The sequence below is a fragment of the Mauremys reevesii genome, linkage group 2 (assembly GCF_016161935.1).
Source record: "Mauremys reevesii isolate NIE-2019 linkage group 2, ASM1616193v1, whole genome shotgun sequence".
NCBI classification, from domain to species: Eukaryota; Metazoa; Chordata; order Testudines; family Geoemydidae; genus Mauremys; species Mauremys reevesii.
In genome coordinates this window covers 168,171,347-168,195,904 of record NC_052624.1, presented here as the reverse complement: position 1 = coordinate 168,195,904, position 24,558 = coordinate 168,171,347, and the positions used below count along the sequence as shown (strand labels likewise).

Genomic DNA, 24,558 nt, shown 5'->3' with positions numbered 1-24,558 from the left:
CACCTGAAGCCAATTAGAGCACCAGCAGTCAGTCACATGATAAAACCCCTGCTTCAATCAGACAGTGTGGGAGTTGGAGCAGAAAGGATTGGAGCAGAGAACAGTTTGAAGAGAAAGTAGAGGAAAGTTTGGAGGAGTGCTGCGGTGGGCTAAGAAGTCCAAGACCCTAGGTAAGGGGCACCTGGCTTGTGCAGAGGGAGGGCAGGAAGCCCCACACAAGCTGAAGGGCAGGAGAGGGAAGTAGCCCAGGGGAAGGAACCGCCAGTTCAAGTGGTTCACCACTATCCTCAGGGCCCCTGGGCTGGGACCTGCAGTAGAGGGTGGGCCCAGGTCCCTCCCTCTCCACTCCCCTCCTCAAAGACACTAGTGGGGCAATTAATATTCCAATTCAGGGGCAAGAAATGGTGCCCTGAACCCCACCCCCACCCCCCGCAAAGAAGAGAAAGCGTGAGACTCATCATAATAGTGCTGGCAATTTGCCACATGGGGAATGGGAAGGCTTTTCCCACCAAACTGTATATGCTGGTGGAGTGCAAGCTGACAATGGCCCCTGCACAGAGCTAGAGGAGTCCAATGCCTCTGGCAGGTGGCAAAGAGCAAAGTAGAGCTGTCAGGCAGTGGGTGGAGGGCCAAGAGAAGAGGCCTGGCCCTGAAAGGTAGTGGCTCCCAGTGAGGCCAGAGTATTCACAGCTGTTCCCGCTCTGAGCCACCACATCCTGCAGTCCATGGCCAGATCTGGCCTTATGGATTGGCAACATGGGTGACCACCTAGGGCACCATAGTCAGGGGGGCACCGAGGTCAAGAGGCAAGGAGCAAGGTAGGCCTGGGGCAGTGGGGACCAGGGACACCAAATACAGGTTCTCTCAGGGTGCCATTTTACTAAGGTCAGCCCTGTCCATGACTGTTGGGCAACACCATGGGACTGTCACAGGTGGTGGGTGGCTGAGGCGGAGGGTGTCATCAGCACCTGCCTGGCTTGGTCCATGCTGAGCCTGGGGAGGCCAGGCTATCTGGCAGCACAGCTTGTCCAGCCTCCAAGATTACTTGAACTGGCTCGGCTCTGCCAGGGAGGGCCCCAGCGGCACCATGAGACAGAGTGTGGGGCCAGCTCTGAGTCAACAGGAAACCCACACATGGCAGTAGGACTCCACAGCAGGCCCAGCCCTGCAAATATAAATGGAGCTGCCCCCCCAAGTATAGACGTCAAATTACACCTATGTCTGTACCCTAGGAGTGACTTTAGAAGCCAAAGAATGAGACAGCACCTGGAGCCTATTTAGGCCAAGGGGAGCTTAGCCTGGTAAGTGTCCAGCAGAGGGATCTTGATGGGGCTGTGACACTGACTAAAAGATTTTACCAAAAGTGTCTGCTTTGTGCAGAAAATGTTGACTTTATGTGGCACCCCAAAACTAAAATATTTTGGTTTTCAGCTGAAAACTGAAAAACACTTATTCAAAAAAATAAAAGGCTGCTGTGGTACCTCCTTGGATTTGGTTGATGAGCCAGATGGAAGTCGATATGGTTCCATAGGATGGAATTTCTGTAGATTTGGTATGTTTGTTTGTTTTGTTTTCAGGTTTGTTTGTTTTTTAAACACTAGGAAGTTGCACACACAAAGCTTTCTTAAAGGAACATTAAGATTGCAAAGCCACGCTCACAAAAGTTAGGAAAGGCCCTAATTAAAGTATCCATGCATCATGATACAGTATCTAATTACACAATCACATCTTGTCACAGGACTGCTGCCTCATTCAGTGCACAAGATGGACAATGTTAAATGAATGAGCAGCGTTAGTGTTTCTTCAGTAAATATTTACTGCACATCATTCAAACACAGCACCGCAGACAGAATTATTAATTTCCTTATGAGCTTTTCTGTGGCACTCATCACTATAACATCTGAGTGCTTCCCAAATGTTAATTAATTTACCTTCACAATGCCACAGTGAGGTGACGGGGGGGCATAGATTAACATTCACGTCACACTCCTTGTCAGTACCTGCTCCAGACTGGAGAAGCTAATGATCCAACCAGTGGACCAAATTTAGTGATGAGTCTTGGTCAAGTGCCACCTGAGGCACATTGCACATATGCTAAGAAGAAGTGATGTGATCTTTTCCCCATTTTACAATGAGGAACGGAAGCACTGGGACATCAATGTTAATAGTATGCACTGATTTGGAGTGCCCAGTTTGAAATGCCTATGGCCTGACTCTTCAGAGAATCTAGCATTTAATTTCTTTTGGCACACAGCTCTCATTAACTTCAGTTGCGGTTGAGTGCTCAGCACTTGTGCAAATCAGAGCCCAGGTCTCTCAGTTTGCGCATCCAGAAAATAAGAAACAAACAGCTAGTTGTCCACCTGCAAAACGTGTGGGTTAAGCTACCTGCCTAGCATCATATAGGAACTCTGTGGCAGAGGAAAGGATAGAATCCAATTATTCAGGGCAGCATTCAACTGCTTTAACTATGAGATCATCTTTTCGCTTCCTGCCATTCCCTGTTTCATTCATTACATACCTTCTAACTGCTGAAATGAATGACCCAGAGGTTCTACAGACAACAGCCTCCTTCACTCCACAACCTGGATTCAGCCCCAGCACTATCCACCATGTGCACTGAATGACACAGGGGTCTTCTGGAAAACATAGTATTAGTATGAGGTAATTAAAGACTGTTTCATAGCCACAAAGGGGCCAAATTAAGGTTTCAGAGGCAACTTTAAGTTGAGCATTTCCTAGCTTCTGACTGTTAAACTTTGCACCCTGAATGTCCCTTCAATATTGCTTTTTTGTATAACAAATGATTTCACCAGTTATACTGTCTACTGTATCTGTACACATCAAAACTTGCAGGTTTTTTGATCTGGTAGAGAACAAAACTGCAATTCAGGGCAGCTTGCTCTATGGAACTTCCATAAAGACTATAGTGTACTTCATGCCAGAACTACAGTCTACAAGCCAGCTCCCACCTACAGTCTTGTTAAATGAGGCCTGTGAGCTGGACAGAGTACAAGGGGATCTCTCCCACTGCATATTTGCAGCACTGCTGGTAGCTTTACAGGTCCTGGGAGACTACAAAATGCTTCTCTTTATTAGTGCAAATAAATGAATTATGTCAGTCTAATGTTAATCCATGCCATTTTGTTGCAATGCCTCTGTTACATGCATTTTTAACCATTATTTTCTGAATTCCCTACAGTTTGTGGGGTCTCTGCCATTGACTATCACAGAAAGATGAAAAGGGAACACAAGTCCTCTCTTCCCGTTATCTGAAGATGTGAGAAAAGGAATGTCTCCAAAGTAAAATCAAAATAACTCAGGCCAGGTAAAGGGAAACACTTATCTGCATTGGGCTAGAGCATGGATAGTGGCTGAGGAGCTGTCCCTGGAGATGCTCAAAAGAAGATTGGCTAAAAAAAGGGGGCATTATGTCTTGCATTAAAGTCTGAGGGTTTTTCAGATGCTTCCATCTATAACAGCATTGCTACTGGCTTTGTTGCTCAGCAAAGACTAGGCACTTTATTGCCTGAGGCATTTAAAGTTGGGCTGGATAAACCACTAACAACATAATGTCAACACTCTGCACAGATAGATTAGATGCCTAATAATAAATATTAAGCAGTGGCAGGGTGCACTTAATTCATGTCTGTTAGTTGGTAATTGTTACCTTCCAAAGAATTACCATTGCAGAGTGAAACTTCACTGTAAATAGAGTGAAGCTTTTTTTTATAGGCCCAATCTAGCTCTCATGGAAAGACTCCTATTGACAGGAGTGAGTATTGGGTCAAGACCAATAGGTAAGATGAAATTCCATTGAAATGTACCAATTTCACTCCTTTCTAGGCCAAATCCTGGCAGCCTTTTATAAAGATTTCTCTCTAGCTGAGGTTCCTGGAAGTTGCCTAATGACTGGAGAATTTGGGTCTAGGTTTTTAATGGGTTCCAATCTACATGAATATCTGGCCAATGACTTTTTAACTGATGTATAACTTCCATCATTAGTGATCTTCTCCCAGTTCATACCTGTCTGTTTTACTACTGTCTCTGTGAATGCAAGAGACAATACCAAATCAAAACCACACTAGTGATTTTCATTTTCCTTCAAAGTTGCCTGGCAATAGTGCACATGAATGTGATAATGGTAACAAACCTTGTGGGGTGGCTCTTATACAGAGCGAAACATACAGAAACAGTTTGGCATGGACTTAGAATCACAAATGCTCCTTAGATACAGTATACTAAGTGCTTTTGATCATGACATAGTGGACTATTTCCTCTGTTTTTTTTTCTTGGCCTCCCTTCTAGACTTTTGATGTTCATGTCTCTGGCAATAAACATACCCCTGGAAGGATGGTTTGGGGATTATGATATGGGACTGGAATACAGGTGATCTGGGTTAAATTTCCTGTATATTCTTGAGCAAATCACTTTAATCTCTGTCTCTGTTCCCCATCTGTAACACAGAGATGACACTTCCATTCTCCCACCCCGTGTTTGTCTTGCAATTCCTGCCCTGAAGAACTTATCTTCTATCATGTGTACAGATGGGGCTCTTTGACAGGGCACTGTTAGTAGCACCCTGGTCACGGAGGTTGTTGCAGCACTGGGAAGAGCGCAGGCTTAATTGAAGCCAATTAATTGATTTCTGCTGGGGATTGGTGACCCTGGGATGGCAATTGCTGGACTAATGGGGCAATGGGCTCAGTAACTGAAAGGCTCTAAGTGGGAGGAACAGTCACTTCTAATCCTATGATTCTAGGTTCAGAGGGTGAGTTTGGAGTGAGGAGTGATGGCTGCATGGCAGCTTTCTCTTGTGGTAAGCCTGCCATACACTGTTATACTTTGTAAGGAAATAATAATAAGTGATGAAAGGGTAACCGCCTAGTGTGTTTGTGATTATGAGACCACATGAACTGGGCAGGCAGTGTGGCACACCGGGTAGCCACTGAGCTGCCCTGTGATAGGAGCTGCAGTTGTGATATGGGGCCTATGTGCTGCTATAATACAAAACATTACTCCAGCTATGTGACAAAATTCAGATCTCATGTAGATAAGACACCCAAGTCACACTGTATCACTCTCCTGTGTAAACCTTTGTAAACTGAAATATTGTGGGTTTATGTCCAAAAAAGGAAGAGGGGGGTTTTATGTGCAATTGATTTTTAATATAGTGTAAAATAGCACAAAGACAAATCAAGCATCCATTATCACAGGTAAGGCGATGCATTTATCGGCACATACATGGTTATTTGCTGTAGGGAAATATTTCTTATTTGAACATGAATGAGAAAAGAGAATTGACAGGACTGAACGGTCATCTGACTCAAGTTCAGACTTAGCACACAGCTGCAGAAAGTGGGGTAGGGAGAAATGTGACCCTTCTCTACCATTTTTCTACTCCTGATACTGGGCTGGCCAGGGCCCCAAATAGCCCCTATGATGATTTAACGCATTGTAATCACTGTTCTAATTTGGAAGGGCTGCAGTAACAACTGTGACACAGGGACCAGGATCAGTGGAGCACTAGTCACTTTTCCTTTCTCTAACCCCACCATGTTCTCTAGGGAGATGTATTCATACAGCTGCCTTGGGCTCAGGCTGTGGGGCTAAAATTTGCTGTGCAGACATTCAGGCTCAGGGACCCTTCCCCCCCCTCATGAGGTCCCGAGCTTGGGCTCCCGCCCAAGCCTAAAAATCTACACAACTCTTTTAGTCCCGCGAACCTCAGTCAGCTGATTCAGGCCAGACTCAAGTGTTTAATTGCTGTGTAGACGTACCCTATGTGGATGAGGGAGGGAGAAGGTGACATAGGGCCAGATACCTACCAACAGGAGTCCTTGGCTATGCTCTCACAGCAACCGTGTGGCTGCTTTGCAATTGAGTGTTCTTAGTTGGGACCAAGAATGTGGCTGACGGTGTTAAAGATCTAGTTCAAAGATGGCACATGAGCTGCAATTGGGTAGTATGTAGGTTGCTTAAAAGTATAGTAACAGAGTAAGACTCCATTATAACTACACTGATCAGAAGCATGAAGGTGCTATGCCAAATACTTCTTGAGTTTGAGCTCAGGCTGAACTGCTGACCTATGTTAGCAAAAGAGATTCTGCTTTGTGGGAATGGCCTGTGCCCCTGATATGGACCCTAATTCTCTCCTTTCTAGAGAAAGGGTCTAAAAAGCTATCACCTAAATTCCTAGCTTGTTATTTCAAAGGATTATAAAAGCACTAAGAAAAGAAACCTATCCTAGTATTTCAGGGTAGAAGAATATAAGATAATCTGTCTGTGCTTGCTGAGGTAGAAAATTGCCTTGATTTCAAGGACAGCAGAGTTTTCCAAGGAAGAGTATGGTATTGGTGGGATTGTGCTGGATAAAGAAAAGGAAAGGATGGTCAGCCATAAACAGACCATCAGATAGATTGGATCTGTTAACAACAACACTTCCTGTAGCAGCTGCTGCCAAAGTGCCTTCCTCATTAACTTCCACATAGGCCTTGTGGACAACCTTTGACAGAAACAGCTTCCTTGAGGGAGCCATTCCAGAGAGATCAGCTTTTGATTCCTCAAAGACATCAATCATCCCCATCTCTTGTAAAGGTAAGTTGAGCTCAAAGGTGTCTTCAAGCTTGAACCGGGGCAAATATACCTCCACTTCTCTCTCTCTCATACTTTCCAAGGAAGTCCAGCGTGTTAATTTCTCATAAGTCATTGCCCTTTCAACCTATAGGGTCCAAAAGAGAGACCAAGATAAATGACAAAGGAACTGAGAAGTTCTGAAAATTCAGATCTTTATCCAAGCTTAATTCAGATAAAAAGCAGAGCCAAAGTTCGGGCTACTTCACAGATATTCAGTGGTATGTCTTTACCTGTTCCAGACCAGTGATGTCATCGGGTAGCAGTATGATCATACTCAGTGATTTTCCAGCATATGGGATCATAAGAATCTGAGCATTCATCTCCTGTATATGGGCAATTTTAAATCTGTCTTTTTGATACATCATCTGCACAGATTTGCTCTCATTCTATTTAAAAGAAAATGATACATAAATACAACTGACTGTGCCCTCCTGCATTTGAACGAAAGACAATGTGAAGGAACACTGATTGTAAATAGAATAAATATTTTATGTCATTTATATTAGTAAATGAGAAACTATAAATCAAGGCATATCAGAGTATTGCTCAAGCTAGTGTTTAAAATGGGATTATCATTTGAAAAACAGAAGGTGCTGAAAATAGAACAAAATGAGGGAATGTAGTAGATTAATACCAGGGACTTTCACACCTGAAGATCTGGGGCCTGATGTGGATCTCAAACACTGCTGTAAATCAGGATAGCCTCTAGTGAAGTCAGTACTGATCTAGTGTGAGAGTCAACTCACAAAAAATCAGGCAGCTGAGTTCCAGTGCATAGGCCAAATTCTGCTTTCAGTGCATTGATGTAATTCCACTTGTAATTGAGTTCAGTGGAATTACTCCAGATTTAAAGTGGTGTAATGGAGAGAAGTTGGACCTAACATAGATCATAGACAAGTGGTATGGCAATGTTAACTTAGGGTAAAATGTTCAAAAGCTGCTAAGTGACTTGGGATCCTAAGTCCCATTTTCAAGCATTATTAAGACACTTAGGAGCCTATGTATCACTGAAAGTCAGTGGGACTGTTGAATTGATATCAACAATTAAAAGATAAATCTTTATTAACTCTTTCACTGTCCAACAGTGATACGTCATTTTCTGCAGATGCCTTGGATTTACTCTGTTCCTCGACAATCACCCAAAAACATTCATTCTAAAGTTGAAAGTTTATTGATTAAACACCAGAAGGAATGCAACATTAAAATAAGCATTTACAGTGAAACTGGAATTGAGTGATTATGCAAAACAAACTTAATTAAAATCTATTAAAGTTTGTTTCCTTTTGCAGGAGGCAAAATATCAGTTTCCCATGTTTCAGCAACCGTTCTTTGATGGAAAAAGAAAGGGTGTGTGTAGGTTATTCACTTCTTTTTTTTTAACAGTTCTCTTTTTCACTTTTCTCTTCAGTCTTATTCACTTCTCTTCTTTTTAACAAACACACAAAATGGAGGAGAAACAGGATGGAAACGGTGGGGGAAACACAGGCTCTTACTTTCTTCTCCACTCTCACTCTCCCCTGAGGTCCCATCCCACTCTGCAGGACCAGCTCTAGGCACCAGCAAAACAAACTTGTGCTTGGGGCGGCACAATTCCAGGGGTGGCATTCTGGCCTTTTTTTTTTTTTTTTTGCTTGGGCAGGGCAGATGCGCTCTCAGAGCTTGGGGCAGCAAAAAACCTAGAGCCGGCCCTGCCACTCTGTCCCTACCCTCAAACCCCCACCCTTGGTCCACCTCTTCTCACCCCTGCTCCGCCCCCTCTCCCGTCCCCCAGCATCTCCTGCCCACCACCAAACAGCTGATCAGCAGGTGGGTGCTGAGCACCCACTATTTTGTTTCCATGGGTGCTCCAGCCCCAGAGCACCCATGGAGTCGGTGCTTATGGTGGGGAATACAGCTTTTGTTGATCTTTTTGGAGCACTGGATGGCTGTTCAGTTACAAATAGATGCTTTGGCTGGCAAGTTGACCATGACACCTGTTGCTTGGACTCTGAGTCACATTCCAGTCAGGGACATTGTCTGATTGGGCCTTTTCATCTTAGACAGGGCAGGATTGTGGTCATGTTATCAACTGCACTGCATCAGCACCTGGAGATTTCAGAATTTGATGAAAAGCTGAGAGTGTGAGAGAGAGGAAGGAAGCGAGGCAGAAAATAACACACAAGGAAAAAGAGGCAGAAGAGGATCTTATGTGCCTCTGTGGTGCTGGCAACTAAGTATCCCCATCGATGGACTAAGGACTGGCGGTCATTTGTTTTTCAGGAAACAAGTGAAAAACAAAGTTCTCTGAACAAGAGCAGGGTCTACTGGTGGTCTTCTTGCGATGAAAATCTTTCAAGCTGGTCTGTTCCTTCTTTTATGGGTCAAAGGAGATGAGATGGAACAAGGTGGGATGCAAGGTAGGAAGGGAGAAGATTTTTTTCCAAAATGTCTCCTTTTAAGAACCACAATAAAGGGGAAAGTGGGCAGCACAGTTTATCTTCTCATTTTTTGTCCAGCAATTAGGCCTAATATCCACCATGCCAATTCTGCTTCATTAACTTCTGGCTCCATGTCATCTATTTTTTTACCAAGCATGATTTCAACAGTCTTTGAACCATATCAGCAGGCCTTTTTGTTTGGACTAATCCAGTTTCTCTGTCTTGTTCTCTTGCATGTGTTCGTAACATTCATTGTTGAAAACAATTTGACCTATTTTCCCTGGTTAATTTCCTAGCAGGCAAAAAATTATAAGGTATTGCGACATCTTATGAACTTTCTTATACTTTTTACAATTGACCATACATTAGGGGTAAATTTCAGGCATGATAATCACACCAGGACGAAAGCTTCAAAATCACTGGGGTGCTTTTACCTAGGGATTATGAACACAATCCTTCTCTTACTGGTGTAAATCAAGAGACACTCTATTGGGGTCAGTGAGCCTGGTTCTGTTCTTTCTTACACTGGTGTAAGTAGGATTAACAACACTGAAGTCAATTTAAAACTGGTGTAAGTAGGAGGAGAATCAGGTCTACTGGAGTTATGCTGGTATAAAACCAGCATACATGTGACCAGTCCTCAAGTGACAAGATCACGGAAAATACACACACCCCGACTGGTTCAGTTCACCTTCCTGCATCTTTCAAACATTTTATGTCATTGGAACTACTTGGCATGAATAAAACAACACAGGAGAGGTGAAAATCACTGCTAACCAGTCATTTAAATAACATCTATATGGCACTGTTAGGTAAAGGAGAATTGTAGTGTTGCTGAAAGCCGTACAATAGAAGCTTTTTGGAAGGGAGACTTCCCCCTCCCCATTCTGCCTGTGACACATATTCTTCAGCGGCTCCACACAGGAAGAGATCTGGGATGACCTAGGTTGGAAAAAAATGCTGATGTATGACAAGCCATACAAGTGTAGCCTTCCTGTTTTTATGAACCGTGCAACCAAATCATAGTTTGTCTCCTAGAATCATGAGCACTTCAACTCAGGAAGCTCCCCCATTTGTTTGTACCTTGCCCTGTACAAAGATAGAGCTTAATAACAATTATTTATTATTCCTCTTCCCCCTACGTGAAGAAGATATGGCTTTAAACTGCTAACCCCCTCTGAAGTTCACTGCTTATGCAAATAGAGTTGCTCATTTTAACAAATGGGATTACCTTGCTGACTTTTGTTTCCCAACATTTGTTGGGAATTCACTTTCACAATTTCTCCCCATCTCTGTGGGCTTCTGTATGATGTAGCAGTTCAGCACCCATGTCCAGACTACAATCATATCTAGGTTTCCTGGCAGTCATCCATTCATATCATTCATCTTGGAAAAATTACCATCTTTAATGGGCGTCTCATCCTTTTCAATATCTTTGTTTAAGTTGTTGCTCAAGTCTTATTTTAGGTGTAACCAATTTGCTCAGCAAGGAATCTTTATGGTAACACCCTTTTTTACTGTTCAATAAAATTTCCCTCCCTGCTAATCTGTACTAAAATAAAAAGGTGTAGCTGAGATTTGTATGCGATATGGTGCTCACAAATGCACTGACTGTTCTCAGCTGTAGAACAGATTCTTTGTCCATATTCTGAAGAAAAAAGTAAAAGCTTCAGATATAAATGAACCCATTAGATATTGTAGCAACACCATCTTGCTAGTCTCTTAACCCTGCAAAGGGGAGGATGGGGATATAGGTTGCTGACCTTTTTGTTTTTAATGAGTGAAGAACAGGACTCTCAACAAAAATCTGCATGTTTTATTACTGTAGGAATTCAGGCCTCATCTTATGTATTTTCTTTTTCCTAAAAGAACTCATGGATGAGAACTGGTAAGATGCTGGCACAATAGATAGCAAGCAAGCAAAATTGGATTAAGTGAGAGAAATGACTGTTTATTTCTGATAACATCAGTTGGACTCAAATACTGGAAAAATATTTTTGTAAAGATTCAATATGTCCCAACTCTTTTGAACTGGCACCTGAGGCCTCTAAGAACTCAGCTAAACAGGGAAAGCCAGCTTTGACATTCCCTGAAATCCTATGGCAAACAAAGAAAAAAAGTAAAATTTTTCAGACATGATAAAAAAGCAAACACAAACCTGTTTGTTTGTTTTGTTTTGTTTTTTCCTTTGCTGTTTGCCTTTGAATGTGAAGTATAATAGGCATTTTGTTGCAATTTCATTTTTAAATTCCCAAAACTTACACTTTTTATTAAAGTATAATGATCATTTAATAAAATCTAACACAATTGCCTTAACATTGTGAGAAATCTGAACTTCAGACTTTCTTGTTTCTCTAACAGATGTGTGTGACATCACGAGTACCATAAACAAATTCATGTCTAAACCCCAACCTTCCTTCCCTAGGTTTCTGACACTAGTCTGGTATTACGAGCACCTGCAGGACTGGGTTTAAGATTCTGAAGTCGAAGCTCAAATTTTCTGCATATGCTCAACTTTAGTCACATGAGTCAACGGACCTATGCTGAAATTACTTACATGTTTAAGTCTTTCCAGGATCATGGCCTAAGGGAAGCACTGTTGTAGATTAAAAAAAAGAAATCTGTATCCTGGTGTTTATACCATGTTCCAAGTGTGTATCATACTAAGCATCTAATCTTGCTACAGTTTTGCTCTTGTTTTCTTCATTCACTTTGAGATCACTGGCCACTACTGAAAAACAGCCCTGACATCTTTCATACAGTAGAAGAGTCAGGTTATGCTTAATATATACCCACATTTTGCTTGTAAGGTTGATAGGATGCCAATGTCTATAGGTCCATACCTAAGTTGTGCCCCACAGTGACTTTGTTGAAGGTGTCTAAGATAAAACAAAGCTAAAAATATAGAATGCTGCTATAGTACCTGGTTTATCCTAAAGTCTTTTGGCATTGTGTGTTTTTCTTCAAACTTATATTCCCAGGTTGCTTTGAAGTAGATTGCATTCACTAGCACCAGCACAGCGGTTGGGTCAATAACACCAGGAACAAAGAGTTCCCTGATTTTACCTTAAAAACAGTCAGAGAAAAACAAGCTACATGTAAATTATCATTAGAGACAAGATGGATCTAGCTGAACTTTCATATATTAATATTTATTTGCAAGGTTAATTTAACATGGGGAAAATCTAGTGCTTGGCTCTGCAAATTAAATCTTTCTGTTTATCCGCAGAACGGTGATGAAATAGCCAGCTGCATTGTAAGCGTCTCTATGCACTGCTACTAATATGACTCAGCCCTGATTTAGAAGGATTAAGTAGATAGTTCACTAAACCCACCACATTCAACGAGGGTATAGACATTCACCACTGTGCAGGGGGCCAGCACCATTTCAGTTGCATTTTTTAAGTCAAATATGGACAGAATGGCTCCAGGGATTGGTAATAATCTGTGTCAGTTTTTTACTTCCATTCTGAGGCCTGAAGTTGGAGTTAGCTGGTGCACAACCCTTGGGCTGGTTCTCTGTACAATCATGCATTTCCAGCATTGTGAGGCTGCTTTTGAAATGTGGGCCTCAGGTTCTGATACTAGGAACCTGACTGAAAACAACAACTCTTTCCACATGGGTCATTGGACAGTCATCAGCTGATAACTTCTTATTCACAACTGACTTGCTTACAGAGACAAAGGCAAATCTATGACTTAGAGAAAAATCTCCACCACTCAAAACCAATCCTCTGAGCCATTCTGTCCACGATCAGCTTGAAATTTCAAAGCTTGATTATCTTTGGCTAGGTGAGACTGCAGCCTAGGTAAAGGGAATGTGCCATATATTTTGCTCAAGCCAGTGTGCAAGAGATCATTACTCATGTCTGGGTCCTTAAAGGAGATGGTAACAGAAAATGTATTACTCATGATGTGACTGACCCTCCCTGGCAGTTAGGACATCATCCACACCCTGGGCATTGCTCTGTAATCTCTGCTTCCCACACGATCAGACTCTTGATCTGTCTTCTCCCGTTCCCTGGCTTTGCTCTACCTCACAGCTAGACCCACAGCTTCTGTTGCCCCCATTTATTGCCCCAGCACTGTGGACCCATATTCTTGCCATCAACCAGGATATGAAGGCAATGTTATAAAAATGAGGATGTGATAACAAATTCATATTTTTAATGTAAAAATATTTTAGACAAGGACTCACACCCACAGGTAGAAAACCTTTTGCTTTCAAATCTTGGTTCTTGTTTTGTTGAAAGAGTGAGAAAAACCAATGACAACAGGACCTATGCTTTCTTACCTTGTGTCTTGCTTTCAACCCAGAAATTTATCGTCTGTCTGGCTGCTTCTGTAGCATTTTCAAAATCGACTGTTTGCAGCATTGCTCCATATAATTCCTTAGTGCATTCTAAATATTGCTGTACAGTAAAATAAAGATCATTAATTAATGTTAGAATCCATAAATCAGATCCTCCGTAAGAAACTGGGTGACTCAAGCCAATTAGAAAAAAAGCCATGCTCTTTTACAATTTGTTCAGGACTGAATTTGCTGGGGAAACTAAAGTTTAGCCCTGACATCAAGTACTAGAAGTTTATTCATTGAGCATTTGGACATAGCTAATTGCCTTATAGTACAATCATGAACTGGACCCTTATTACATTGGTGATTTTTCATGGAGAATTACTTACCTACAATAAGTGTAAAAATAAGGATTAGATAAGACATAGAAAGTTACTGTTGTTGTTACTTACGTTGAGCATCTGGTGCATTCATCCCACTAACATGTAGTTGAACAAAAAGAGAAAAGTCTCCAGACCATGAAGGAAGATTTCCCAAGGCCACAAAGAGGAGTTAGGCAGCCAACTCCCACCAAAAAGACTTGTTGAGTTGGCAACCCTGAATCTCTGGCATAAAGGTGAGCTTTGACTCAATTCTCACATGTAACAAACACTGGTAACTTACCTGGTGAAAATTATATCCTTTTTGTGCAAACAGACTGTTGGCCAGACTCAATACATAGCTCTTGTTGAGATTTTTCAGTTGGGAAAGGAGTGTCTGGAACTCTGTGTGGATTCCTCCAACCAAGTCACATCGTGAAGGAGAAGGCTTCAAACAAGGTAGAAATAAAGACACTTCATTTTCTCTTTGTTAAATTTGTATAAAAGTTAAAAAAACAGGACCAATACTCAAACATCCGTATAATGCAACTATCTCTATCAGTGTGAGGTAGCATGAATATAAATAACAGCATAACCATTGTAGCACAGCTAGCGGCAACAAGTACAAGCCTGCCTGAAACTGGTGGGCATGTACTCAGCATGGCTCAGCAGTGCCTCCACTGCCTATACCTCTACTACTGCGGCTACATTGCTAGTTATACTCATGCTAGCTCCACTGAGAGCTAGCATGAGTAATTGTACACAAGCAGGGGAATTGCTCCCCCGACTCTTAGTATAGAGTGTGTGTCCGTGGGTGTGTGCGTGTGTCCATTGATTTCTCCAGGATTGGGCCCTTAATCAATCAATCAAGTATTTTCCAGATCAAGTATTTTCTAGTATACTAGAGTGGCCTCCTGCCTGTGATCATGACTCCTCTAATGGCTGTCACTGACCATTATACAGCCTGCAGCTCCCCTTACAGCTATGAAAACGCTACTCAGTCTTGTTCAGATGAGGTACCTTTGGGAAGTGAGGAAGTTGATGATATTGCCCTTCTTTGAGATATTCTGGCTCAGCTTCTGTCATCCCACTTTCAGAGACAGGCCCAGTTTCGAGATTTGCACTTCTTGCAGCTCTATTCAAATGAAGACCCTGTGGTTGAAATTGTAATATTACTGCAGCTGTAAGTGGCATAAATGCATTCCACAGAAAGGCTTTTTCTTATCTTAAGATGTTTGTAACACTAGATACTAATTACAGTGGAGCAGGAAATAGTTTTCCTGTCCTGACAAAATACTTGAGATTTTGAGAAGTTTTCCAGTCCCAAATTGGGATAAAATGTCTAAATCTAAAATTTTTGAACCCACAAGCAAATAATAATAATAATAATAATAATAATAGTAATTAATAATAATGTTGGGTCAATCAAAACATTTTGTTCTGATGATTTTTGAAACACTTCAATTTCTACTTTACATTTTTAAACTATAAGTAGATTGTTTCTAATGTAAGCAGTCAGGATGAGCTCTACCCTGACATCTGATGGTGAGTTGTGGAAAAGACCTTCACGGGCTGGTCTTGTTTGCAAAGGCACACCCACCCTGGCTAGCAAGAGCCCACAGCTGCCCAAATGGTCACTTTGTCTGCTGTGATCCCCAATTTCTCTGTTATTGGGGCAGGAAGAATAAAGCATTGTTACCCTGATTATGTGAATCAAGGACAGTGGAACTGTTTTATGACAGAAGGACTCACCACCAACTAAGTAGCACTCGCTAGACAAGGGACATGGGTTCCAAAACCCAGTGAATTGAGAGAGGCTGGGGCAGGCATGTGTACTTGGTGGTATGGGCCTCTTTTGAGGGCCTGAAATACCAATTGCACCTTCTCCTCTCTCCACTATTGAATAGTAGAACTGATTTTGATTCCCTTAAGAGTCTAGTTACAGGCTGCTGAGCTGAATTCACTTTGGGCCAATGGTAGCTAAAATTACTAAGAGCTGAGATCACTGAGTGCTGTGTTAACTAGTGGGGGAGCCTGAAGATATATTGCTAAGCAGCTGGCAGAGCAGAGCACTTTGTGGGATGATTGGAGCGGCCCACGGGATGGCAAGTGGAGTGAAGCAGAGTGGAGCTGAGCAGTTTGTGGGATGGTTGGAGCAGCCCACGGGATGGCGATGCTGGAGCAGCTCATGAGATGGCTTTCCATCCAGGGTGGGTAAAACTCTGCAGATAAACTTTTGAACTCTGGGGCTGCACTGACCAGGGACTCAGACTTTTGGGATGTTGGACTTTGGGGACTTTGTGTGATTTTTTTGGGTTGCTGGACTTAAGACCCTGAGAGGAAAAGGATACTGCCAAACTTACTTGCGGGGGGCGAGGGTGTCTTTTGCTCATGGTTTGTGTTATGAATCCTGTTTGTGGTGTTTCCCCAACATAATGCCGCATTGTTTCCCTCCTTTATTAAAAGGATTTTGCTACACTCAGACTCAGTGCTTGCGAGAGGGGAAGTATTGCCTCTTAGAGGCACCTGGGGGGTGGTATGTAATTGTCCCAGGTCACTGGGTGGGGGCTCGAGCCGGTTTTGCATTGCGTTATTGAAACAGAACCCCTAGATATTGAACCCGGCCCTTGTTGCTGCCAACTCAGACGGGCAGAAGGGTTACACTAAATTCGTCATTTTGAACAGGAAAACAACATTTTCATTTTGAAAATGTTCAAGGTGTGAATCTCAATTTGAGACTGACACTTGAATTCAGAAAGAAGAGATGGTATTAGCCCCTTTCTGGGGAAGATTGGAACTCCATCCCTGTTTTAACATAAGCATTTTCAGTATAGCTGTCAAGGCCATTGGGTGGGTGAAAAGGGAGCAAGCTCTGCCCTGAGAAAGTGTTCGTGCAGCAGTCAGGTTCTACACATGGTAACCTAAGAATACCAATCATAGAGATGTAGGGCTGGAAGGGACCTCAAGAGGTCATCTAGTCCAGTGTTTCTCAACAACCTATCCATGGATTGGCACCAGTCCTTGAAATTTCCGTGACACAGTTTAGAAAGGCAGCATGCTGATCCATGGTATCAAAGAAGTTGAGGAACACTGATTTTGTCCAGCCTTTTGTCCACTCTTTCAGAAGATTTTGACCAACTTTTTTTGTTTTTTCAGCAGCTTTTGGCCAAAACATTTTGGTTTTTGGATGAAAAGGAAAACTTTTTTGACAGAGGAAAAAAATCCTGATTTCTGACCAGCTCTTACAATTTTGCTAGTGGACAGGAAGTTTGAAGGACATTCTGAGAGGATGAGTCATACGCAGTGTTCAAACTTGGGAAAAATAAAGAGGCAGTGGCAAACTAAACTCTGACTTTCTGATGCGCAGTGAAAAAGTAAGGTTTATATTCAAAGGCCTGATTTTCAGAGAAGTAGACCTTCTGCAGCTCCCTTTAACTTCAAAAGGAGCTGTGGGGCTCAGCACTTCAGAAAATTAGACCCCAAAATGTCAACATTGCACAGCTGAGCTAACACCTCATTAAAATGAACAGGACAGTTCACACCTCTCAGAACAATTGCTCCAGACTTTCTGCAAACATCTCTGCACTGGTTATATTCCCAGTTTCAAGGATTTCTTGACAAACATAACTACTAGAAACATTATTTTTAAAATGGAGCCCAAGATGGCGGTAAGGGAATGGTGGCAGACTGCCATGCCACCATGTGACCTAAGTCCTGCCTCTATGCTGCTGAATCCTAATTGTATCATTAGACAGACACTACATGCAGGTGATAGAAATCATGATGCAGCAAATGCAGTTTTAAATAAAATTATCACATAGTTGGTCATTACTTTTAATGTTTGCATTAACAGAAAAAAGCTTGTAAAATATAAAAGCATGTACAAGTGTTTTGTTAACACTTACCGTTTGCATCTGAGTAGCAGTGTTACCTTTGGCACCCAAAAGGACCATGACCAGGCCAGTAGAGATACTCATAGGGGAGATGAAAATGTTTTTGTTTGCAGCATTTTTGTTCAGTTCTTTGTAAAGATCAAGACCCATTTCAGTAATTGCTTGAGAAATGGAGCCCATTGTGACGTCACAGTGGGCTAGAAGCAAAAAGAAGAGAACCAAATCTGAATAATTTACTTTGCTCAACTGTGTGAGACTAAAGCCTGAGTTCAGCTGAAATTACTGTATTTGATTGCTAACCAACAGAAGCTTTGGTGCTCCTGAGCCAAGGAAGCTACTACTGATCATCATCCACCATCTTGTATAGCCATGAGACATCTTCTTTCTACTCTTCTCCCAGGGGCGGCTCTAGGCACCAGCAAAAAACTGCTGGTAGGGCGAAACGCACCGCGGCTGCCGGGCAGCGGATTTTCTAGGTCTTCTCCACAGCTCCTGACTGTGCCCAGCTTAGCAGCAAGAATGCAGCTCGCCTGGGCAATGATACTAGATCCAGAACTGAACACGCTCTGATTTCCTAACGTAGGACTGGATTCTTTTCTGCCTTACTGAATGGTCTGCAGTGTTGTTGTAGCCGTGTCAGTCCTAGGATATTAAAGAGATGAGGTGGGTGGGATAATATCTTTTATTAGACTTACTTCTGTTGGTGAGAGGACCTGAAGAAGACCTCTGTCAGCTCAAGAGCTTGTCTCTCTCACCAACAGAATATTTAGTCCAGTAAAAGCTATTTCCTCTCCCATCTTGTCTTACTGAATGATGGCTAAGCAAGTAAGAACTTTGAAAAAGCCCTGGCTAAAATTGTTTGCTTTTCTCTTTCATGATGAGCAGGTCATGTTTTTGAGAGTGGATCGCAATTAGACTACTCTGGATTAGTTAAAACAGCACTAGGAGAGAATAACCTAATTATATACTAGATATAACCTACCTCTCCCTTATAACTATGAATAGTTAGTCACACGGTAAGGGAAAATAAATAGGTCTGTTACTATCTCTAGCAATCACAATAATAGGCTAAGTAGCCATGGAATAAACTTACAAAATCACTATATTTATTACAGGATGAAACACTCAATGGAAAAAATATGAACTATAACTTTACTACTTGATCCTTAATGAAAACTATCCTATATACAGAATGTGAATAGCTTGCCGGGTCCCTCATTCCACTGCATCCTCCTCTATTCTGTCTAACTAAATGATCAGGACATGCCTTTCAGGCAGGCTTGTTCATCTGTTCTGCACCATGGAAAACATGAGCTTATTTCAGATCCCAGCTCTGTTGAGCAAGAGATCCATTTATAAACAGATCCATTTAGGTCATAAAGAGCATATCCCTTGCACGTTTTTTTTTTTTTGGGCTGCTAATCAGGCAAATAGAGCAACTGCCCATACAACAGAAACATTATCACTGTACAACTAATATTCCAGTTTTTGAGTCAATGATGCAAAAGGCTTCTGAGCCAAGATTGGGAAGGAACATTTTGTTATCAAACAGCAATAAAAGTTGCAAAATAATAGGCAACACAGCAAATCTTCCCCCTGGCCACGTCCTCAGCTCGCCCAGGTCGGTTAAAAACTTTGGGAGGGAAATACCACCTCCCCTCTAACGCCACCAAAACCTCATTGATAAAAAAAGTAAAACTAAAAGGGGGCCAGAAGACAGCCTTGTTGCCAGTTATAATGGGAATGAGATCAGTTAATGTGCTTTCCACCCTGTTCTGACCCTGGCCACCATTTGATCATGTAGGGGTCTCAAAAGATAAAGTAACTAAGATCTATCCCAGCCTTCCTTAATTTCTCCCAAAGAATCAAAAGGAGACTTTAGATCAACAGGCACATCAAACTCTCCTCTTAAGGCAACAATATTTATAAATCAGATGTGTGGGCATGAACAGAGGCGGCTGTAGACATTTCGCCGCCCCAGGCACGGCAGCATGCCGCAGGGGGTGCTCTGCCGGTCGCCAGTCCCGCGGCTCCGGTGGACCTCCTGCAGGCGTGCTGGGGCCTGGAGCCAGCCCTGGGCATGAAACAATTATCTGTGGTTGTGCAGCCATGCCTAAAGCTGGCTTGTTCTTGTAGAGAAAGGTCAAAGCTCTCAGCACAGTCCTCTGACCTCCAATAATTGGTTTAGATTTTAAAGACCAAATTTAAAAGGCTGATTGGCCAATAATTACCAGGATTATTTATATCCCCTTTTTTATAAAGAAGAGAAAAAATGCCATCTGACCAACTTATAGGGTATAGGAAGAATCAGGCAATATTTTAAATGATTGAAATATAGAATAGGCTCAGGATGACTAAGTTTGTTCTCCCTGTCCCATGTAAGTTACTTTGTGTTCAAGTTTTGAGGAACAACCATGTTAAGTCAGTGTATTGGTATATAAATTATAAGCAGGGTGTTATAAAACCAACATAAGTTTAAGTGAAATTATACCGCTAGTGAGGTGAATTTATAGTTCTCCTGACTGAATGGTCCCTTCTGGTGTTACACTCTGTGACTCTATAATTTACAGAAAAACACAATGAATGGCCAAATTGATACAACTGAAATACAATCAATGGAATAATTTGTTGTCTCACCAGTTGCTACAATTAGGAAGTTAAACGAAATTAAATGAGCAAGTTAAAGAAAATGATCCTTTTAAGGTTTTACAGCAAGGTTAATGGGAGACTTCATTCCCTTTAACTTGAGTAATTTAGCTCAGATTCTGATAAAAAGCAGAGGCTGTTACTTTGCCTTGATTTTAAAGTACAACTCTTAAAAAGATTCCCTGGTAGCTTCCCTTTTGGCTGCTTCTTTCTCCCATTAAACTTTGCTATTCAAAAAGATTGCATTATACTCGGTTTAACATATTTCCCTTACCACGTTAATACAATGCCTGTAACCTTCTCGCAATCTGGCACACAGAATGTTTTCTAAAAATCTAGATTTATAGCAGCTTTAGAACACTGATTTAACCTACAGATCTTTTGCAGTTTCAACAACAGACTTAAGGGTTTAGTATCTACTTTAGGGGTACAATGAGTAACACACAAAGATGCACAATCACACACACATTAGTGGGCATTGGAGCAATTTAAGCATCCTCAAGTTGCTCTTCCAAAGGATTTTCGTTCCTTCTCAGAGTCTTTAGTTCACATGATTGATCTTAGCTTAGATCTAAATTGATATCTACAGATATCTTCCTTGGTGCCAAGATGTAGCTTGAGCTCTTTCATATGTGGTGGGGTTTGATCTTTACTCTCTCTGTGTTGCACCTCAGGCTTAACTAAGATGGTGGTTGGTGTTCTTAATTTCTCCTTCTCTGGGTGGCCAATTCAGAGCATGGATCAGGATACAAATGTTCCTTACAAGGGAAAAGCCCTGTGTTATGTACAGAAAACAATTTAAATGACACTGATATCCAGAAAAAAATACAAAATGTGCTTAAAAATCTCAAAATGGAAACAGAACATTTAAAAAGGAGCACACAGGAAAAGGCCATGCTGATACACCTTTCTGAGAAAGCAATTTTCCTGACACAAATACAGTAAGCTAAGTATTTGCACACAGCTACAGTAGCAAGTCTGATGATCGTAACCACAGTTGTGCTTTGATGGTTAATGTGAATCAAAGATGCTCTAAAGATGGGCTGTCAGTTGCTGATATTTGCAAGAAAAGCAAATAGCTACTTGGAAAAGATGTTTTTGGAGAGAACATCACCCAGCTACAATCCTTTTGGAGGTAACAAACCTTTTTCCATGCCTTTGTTAAATAGGGAGAAACCCCTCTTATGCAAACCTTTCTATCAAATGTTTGAGTTTTGAATATGAAATTTTAGTAAATACTATTAGAAGGGTAAAAGCTGTGCTCAAAGAAAGAGAGCTATAATATCAGTAAAAATATTAAATTATACAAGGAACAGAAATGGAAGAAAGAAGGGCTGGGTGCTAGGAGAGATGCCAACCTAGTCTGAGCATAATTACATATTTAATAAGATTTAAAGCAAGTTGGAACCTATTGTGCACAGTGCCTTATGGCAGTTTGCATTGCATCATCTGCTCTCACTAAGCCACTTTTAATGCTCCATTTTTTCTCATAAAGAAAAGAAGGGAGATATTTGGTGGACACAAAAATATAGGTATGCTTCCTATTCTAAGGAGTGTGAAAAGCACATATAAAAGGCTCTGTTCACTTGAAGAGTTGTGGTGGGTGAAAGGGATGCATATATATATATATGTAAGTATTTCACCTATGAGTTATGCCTCACCTTGTATCCTCAAAATTTTAGCAGCCTGAATTTTTCAGAGGCTTTGTGAAATCTCGAAAAGCCCTCTTTGTGCAAAATCTCAAAAGACTGTGCCATTGTAGTGTTTTAAGTGTAGACAAGTCCTTTGTTTTGGATGCTCGTCTTGCAACATCTTGGGCCTGATTTTCCGTAGTTGAGCAGCCCGAATGCCAGTTGAGCCAGATAGAGCAGTAGGCATTGCACTTCAGTACATTAAAGCACTTCCATGTGACACTACCTACAATGACAAGGGCTTCTCCCATCAGTATAAGTAATCCACCTCCCCAAAAGGCAATAGGTAAAATCTGCACCCCGAGAGACATAAATGCACCGACCTATCCCGAGTGTAGACAGCGCTAGATCAATGGAAGAATTTTTCCATTGACCTAGCTACCACCTCGAGGAGAGGTAGATTACCTATAGCTGTGGAAGAAGCCATCCCATCAGCATGGGAAGTGTCTACCCTGAAACACTACAGCAGCACAGCTGCAGCCCTCCTGCTGTAGCGTTTTAAGTTAAGACATATGCCTAAACTCAGACAAAGCTGTGAAGAGAGGTGACTAATTGATTTGTCTGGGAGACAGTCACCAGACAGTCACCAGACTCCAATTCTAATCCTGGTGCTGACACAATGCAGCAGATCCTCAGATAATTTACACCATCTTTCTCCATTGACTTCAGTGGAGCTGTGACAATTTATACCAGCAGAGAATCTGCGCCTGAGTTTGTGATCTTGGGCATGTTAATTAATCTCTTTGAACCTTCATTTTACAGCAGGAAAATGGGGAATTTGAATAATTACCTACTTCATAATTAAATATTAGCAGAGCATTAAAAGAAGAGGGAATAAAACTCAAGATTTTGTGGCTCCTAGTTCTCTGTTTAATCCATAAGCCTCAGTGGTATTGGAAGGGGCTCTTTTTCATCCATATCCTTCTGAGTGGGAATTAGAGAAAAAAAATGACTGTTTTCTTTTTCAGACATACTTCTATGAAACAGTATTTCACCCAACTTTGTTCCTTTCAAATTGGTTCAATTCGTGGAAGTTTTGCAAACTAGAAAGCAGGTGAACTACATTTGAAAAGCTGTCATGATAAATGTTCTGCCCAGCTGTAGTTACAACATAGCAAAGCTCAGAGTGAAGGAATCCTGAGCCCCAACACACATTATAGGGTCGCTGTGCTGGTTACTGTTGGGAACAGGAGTGGAATATGAGTTGTGCACTCCTACTCCCCCTCTGTGTTGGTTTTGGGCCAGATAAATTCCTTCTGTGAGAATCATGTCACTAACACTCTCATTTTTATGGACTTCAGCACAAACCTGCTTGTCTTGTTTATAAGATTTATCCCATTAAATAGAACTACAGGCATGAGCAAAGCAAGCAGAGTTCAGCCATCAAAGTTGCCTTTAAAGAGGCCTATCATGGCTTTCTCGTTTGTTGTGCCCATGTTGCTGTACAGGATTTCACTGAGAGACAGCATAGTCCAGTGCGTGTAGCACTGTGCTTAGAGTCAGGAAACTTGGATTCTCATCCCAGCTGTACAATTACCTTTATGAATGGCCTTGGGCAAGACACTTAACCTCTGACTCTCAATTTCCCCATTTGTAAAATGAAATAATGCTGATTATCCTCTGTGGGAAAGCAGTTGGCAGTGTTCCACTAATTAGTAGCTAGTGCCTTGGGAATGCATTCCTTCCGCTACTTTCTGACCCTATTGTTCCTGCATGAAGATCTTTTATATCTGTGTATTCACCTACATCTATCCTGAGCTCTGTGTGCTTTTTACCAAACATTAAAGCATAATCCAAATATCAAAGCCAACATCGGATATTTCCAGAGCTGACATTAACCTCCCAACCAATACTGAAAAACTAAAGATACTCAACTCTCTCACCTCTAGCTCTCCAAAAGCCAAAGAGAAGAAATAGGATTTTCATTGTGCCATTCAAGTGAACGGACTTGGGTTATTTTATCCAAGGGCCTCCACTAATTACAACTTCAGCAGTATCACATGCAGATACATACATATGTCACCACAGATTTTATCACACAACATACACTTCTAAGAATTTTGAACTTATCTCCCCCATGGTCAGATTTTTCATGGTGCTTTTGTTGCCTAGTTCTCCAAAAGATGAACAACCTAAAAGATCAAACTGTCTGTCCCCTTTGAAACATTGTTTATTTTGCAAACATACAGAATTCCTTAATTTTAAAAGTTTGCTTTTAAAACAGCCTTCTTCACCAATCACAGTTCATAGTTAAAAAACAAAATTGTTTAAAAAATGTTTACCTTCTTGTCTGCTTCTTGTCTTCTTGTCTGCTGAGTATGTGAGCTCCGAGCAGTTTTCTGTGGCTGCTAGAATATAAAAGTCTCTGCCACTCCCCCTGCATAATATTCCACCCACTTGCTGCAGTGGTGGTGAAATCATTATAATTTAGTCATGTCAAAGACCCATCATCTTGTAGTTTCTTGCAGCATTTTGGAGGAAGATAGTGTCCAACTCTCTGCAACGAGAGTTTTATTTTGACTATTTTCCCTGACAAGTCTAACAGTCTATATCTGTTGCCAACATCTCCTGATTACAAAACCAAGATTCTCTTCACATTGAAACTCAGGATCCAGACATGCA

At 41.6% G+C, this 24,558-nt stretch overlaps 1 protein-coding gene and 1 long non-coding RNA gene across 7 annotated transcripts; one reads left to right on the top strand and one right to left on the bottom strand.

Moving 5' to 3' along the window:
• The first annotated feature begins 108 nt into the window (after positions 1–108).
• On the top strand, positions 109–17,469 carry LOC120397087. 6 transcript variants are annotated; one of them, XR_005593669.1, is made up of 9 exons: positions 109–170; positions 1,432–1,552; positions 3,203–3,328; positions 6,492–6,597; positions 7,926–7,983; positions 8,676–9,032; positions 13,837–13,963; positions 14,044–14,165; positions 16,866–17,469. It is a non-coding gene; the product is annotated as an uncharacterized LOC120397087 (long non-coding RNA). The 6 variants fall into 6 exon arrangements; XR_005593667.1 differs by having other exon boundaries at positions 16,863–17,469; XR_005593672.1 differs by having other exon boundaries at positions 7,926–7,989; positions 8,680–9,032; positions 16,863–17,469.
• LOC120397081 (leukocyte elastase inhibitor-like) lies at positions 5,255–24,272 on the bottom strand. Its single transcript, XM_039522548.1, has 8 exons — positions 24,219–24,272; positions 17,612–17,796; positions 14,727–14,858; positions 14,011–14,154; positions 13,348–13,465; positions 11,977–12,119; positions 6,867–7,022; positions 5,255–6,721 (listed from the first exon to the last, which is right to left on the bottom strand). The coding sequence occupies exons 2-8, from the start codon at positions 17,777–17,779 to the stop codon at positions 6,317–6,319; spliced, it is 1,266 nt and encodes a 421-aa protein (XP_039378482.1). The 5' UTR covers positions 17,780–17,796; positions 24,219–24,272; the 3' UTR covers positions 5,255–6,316.
• Positions 24,273–24,558: the final 286 nt, after the last annotated feature.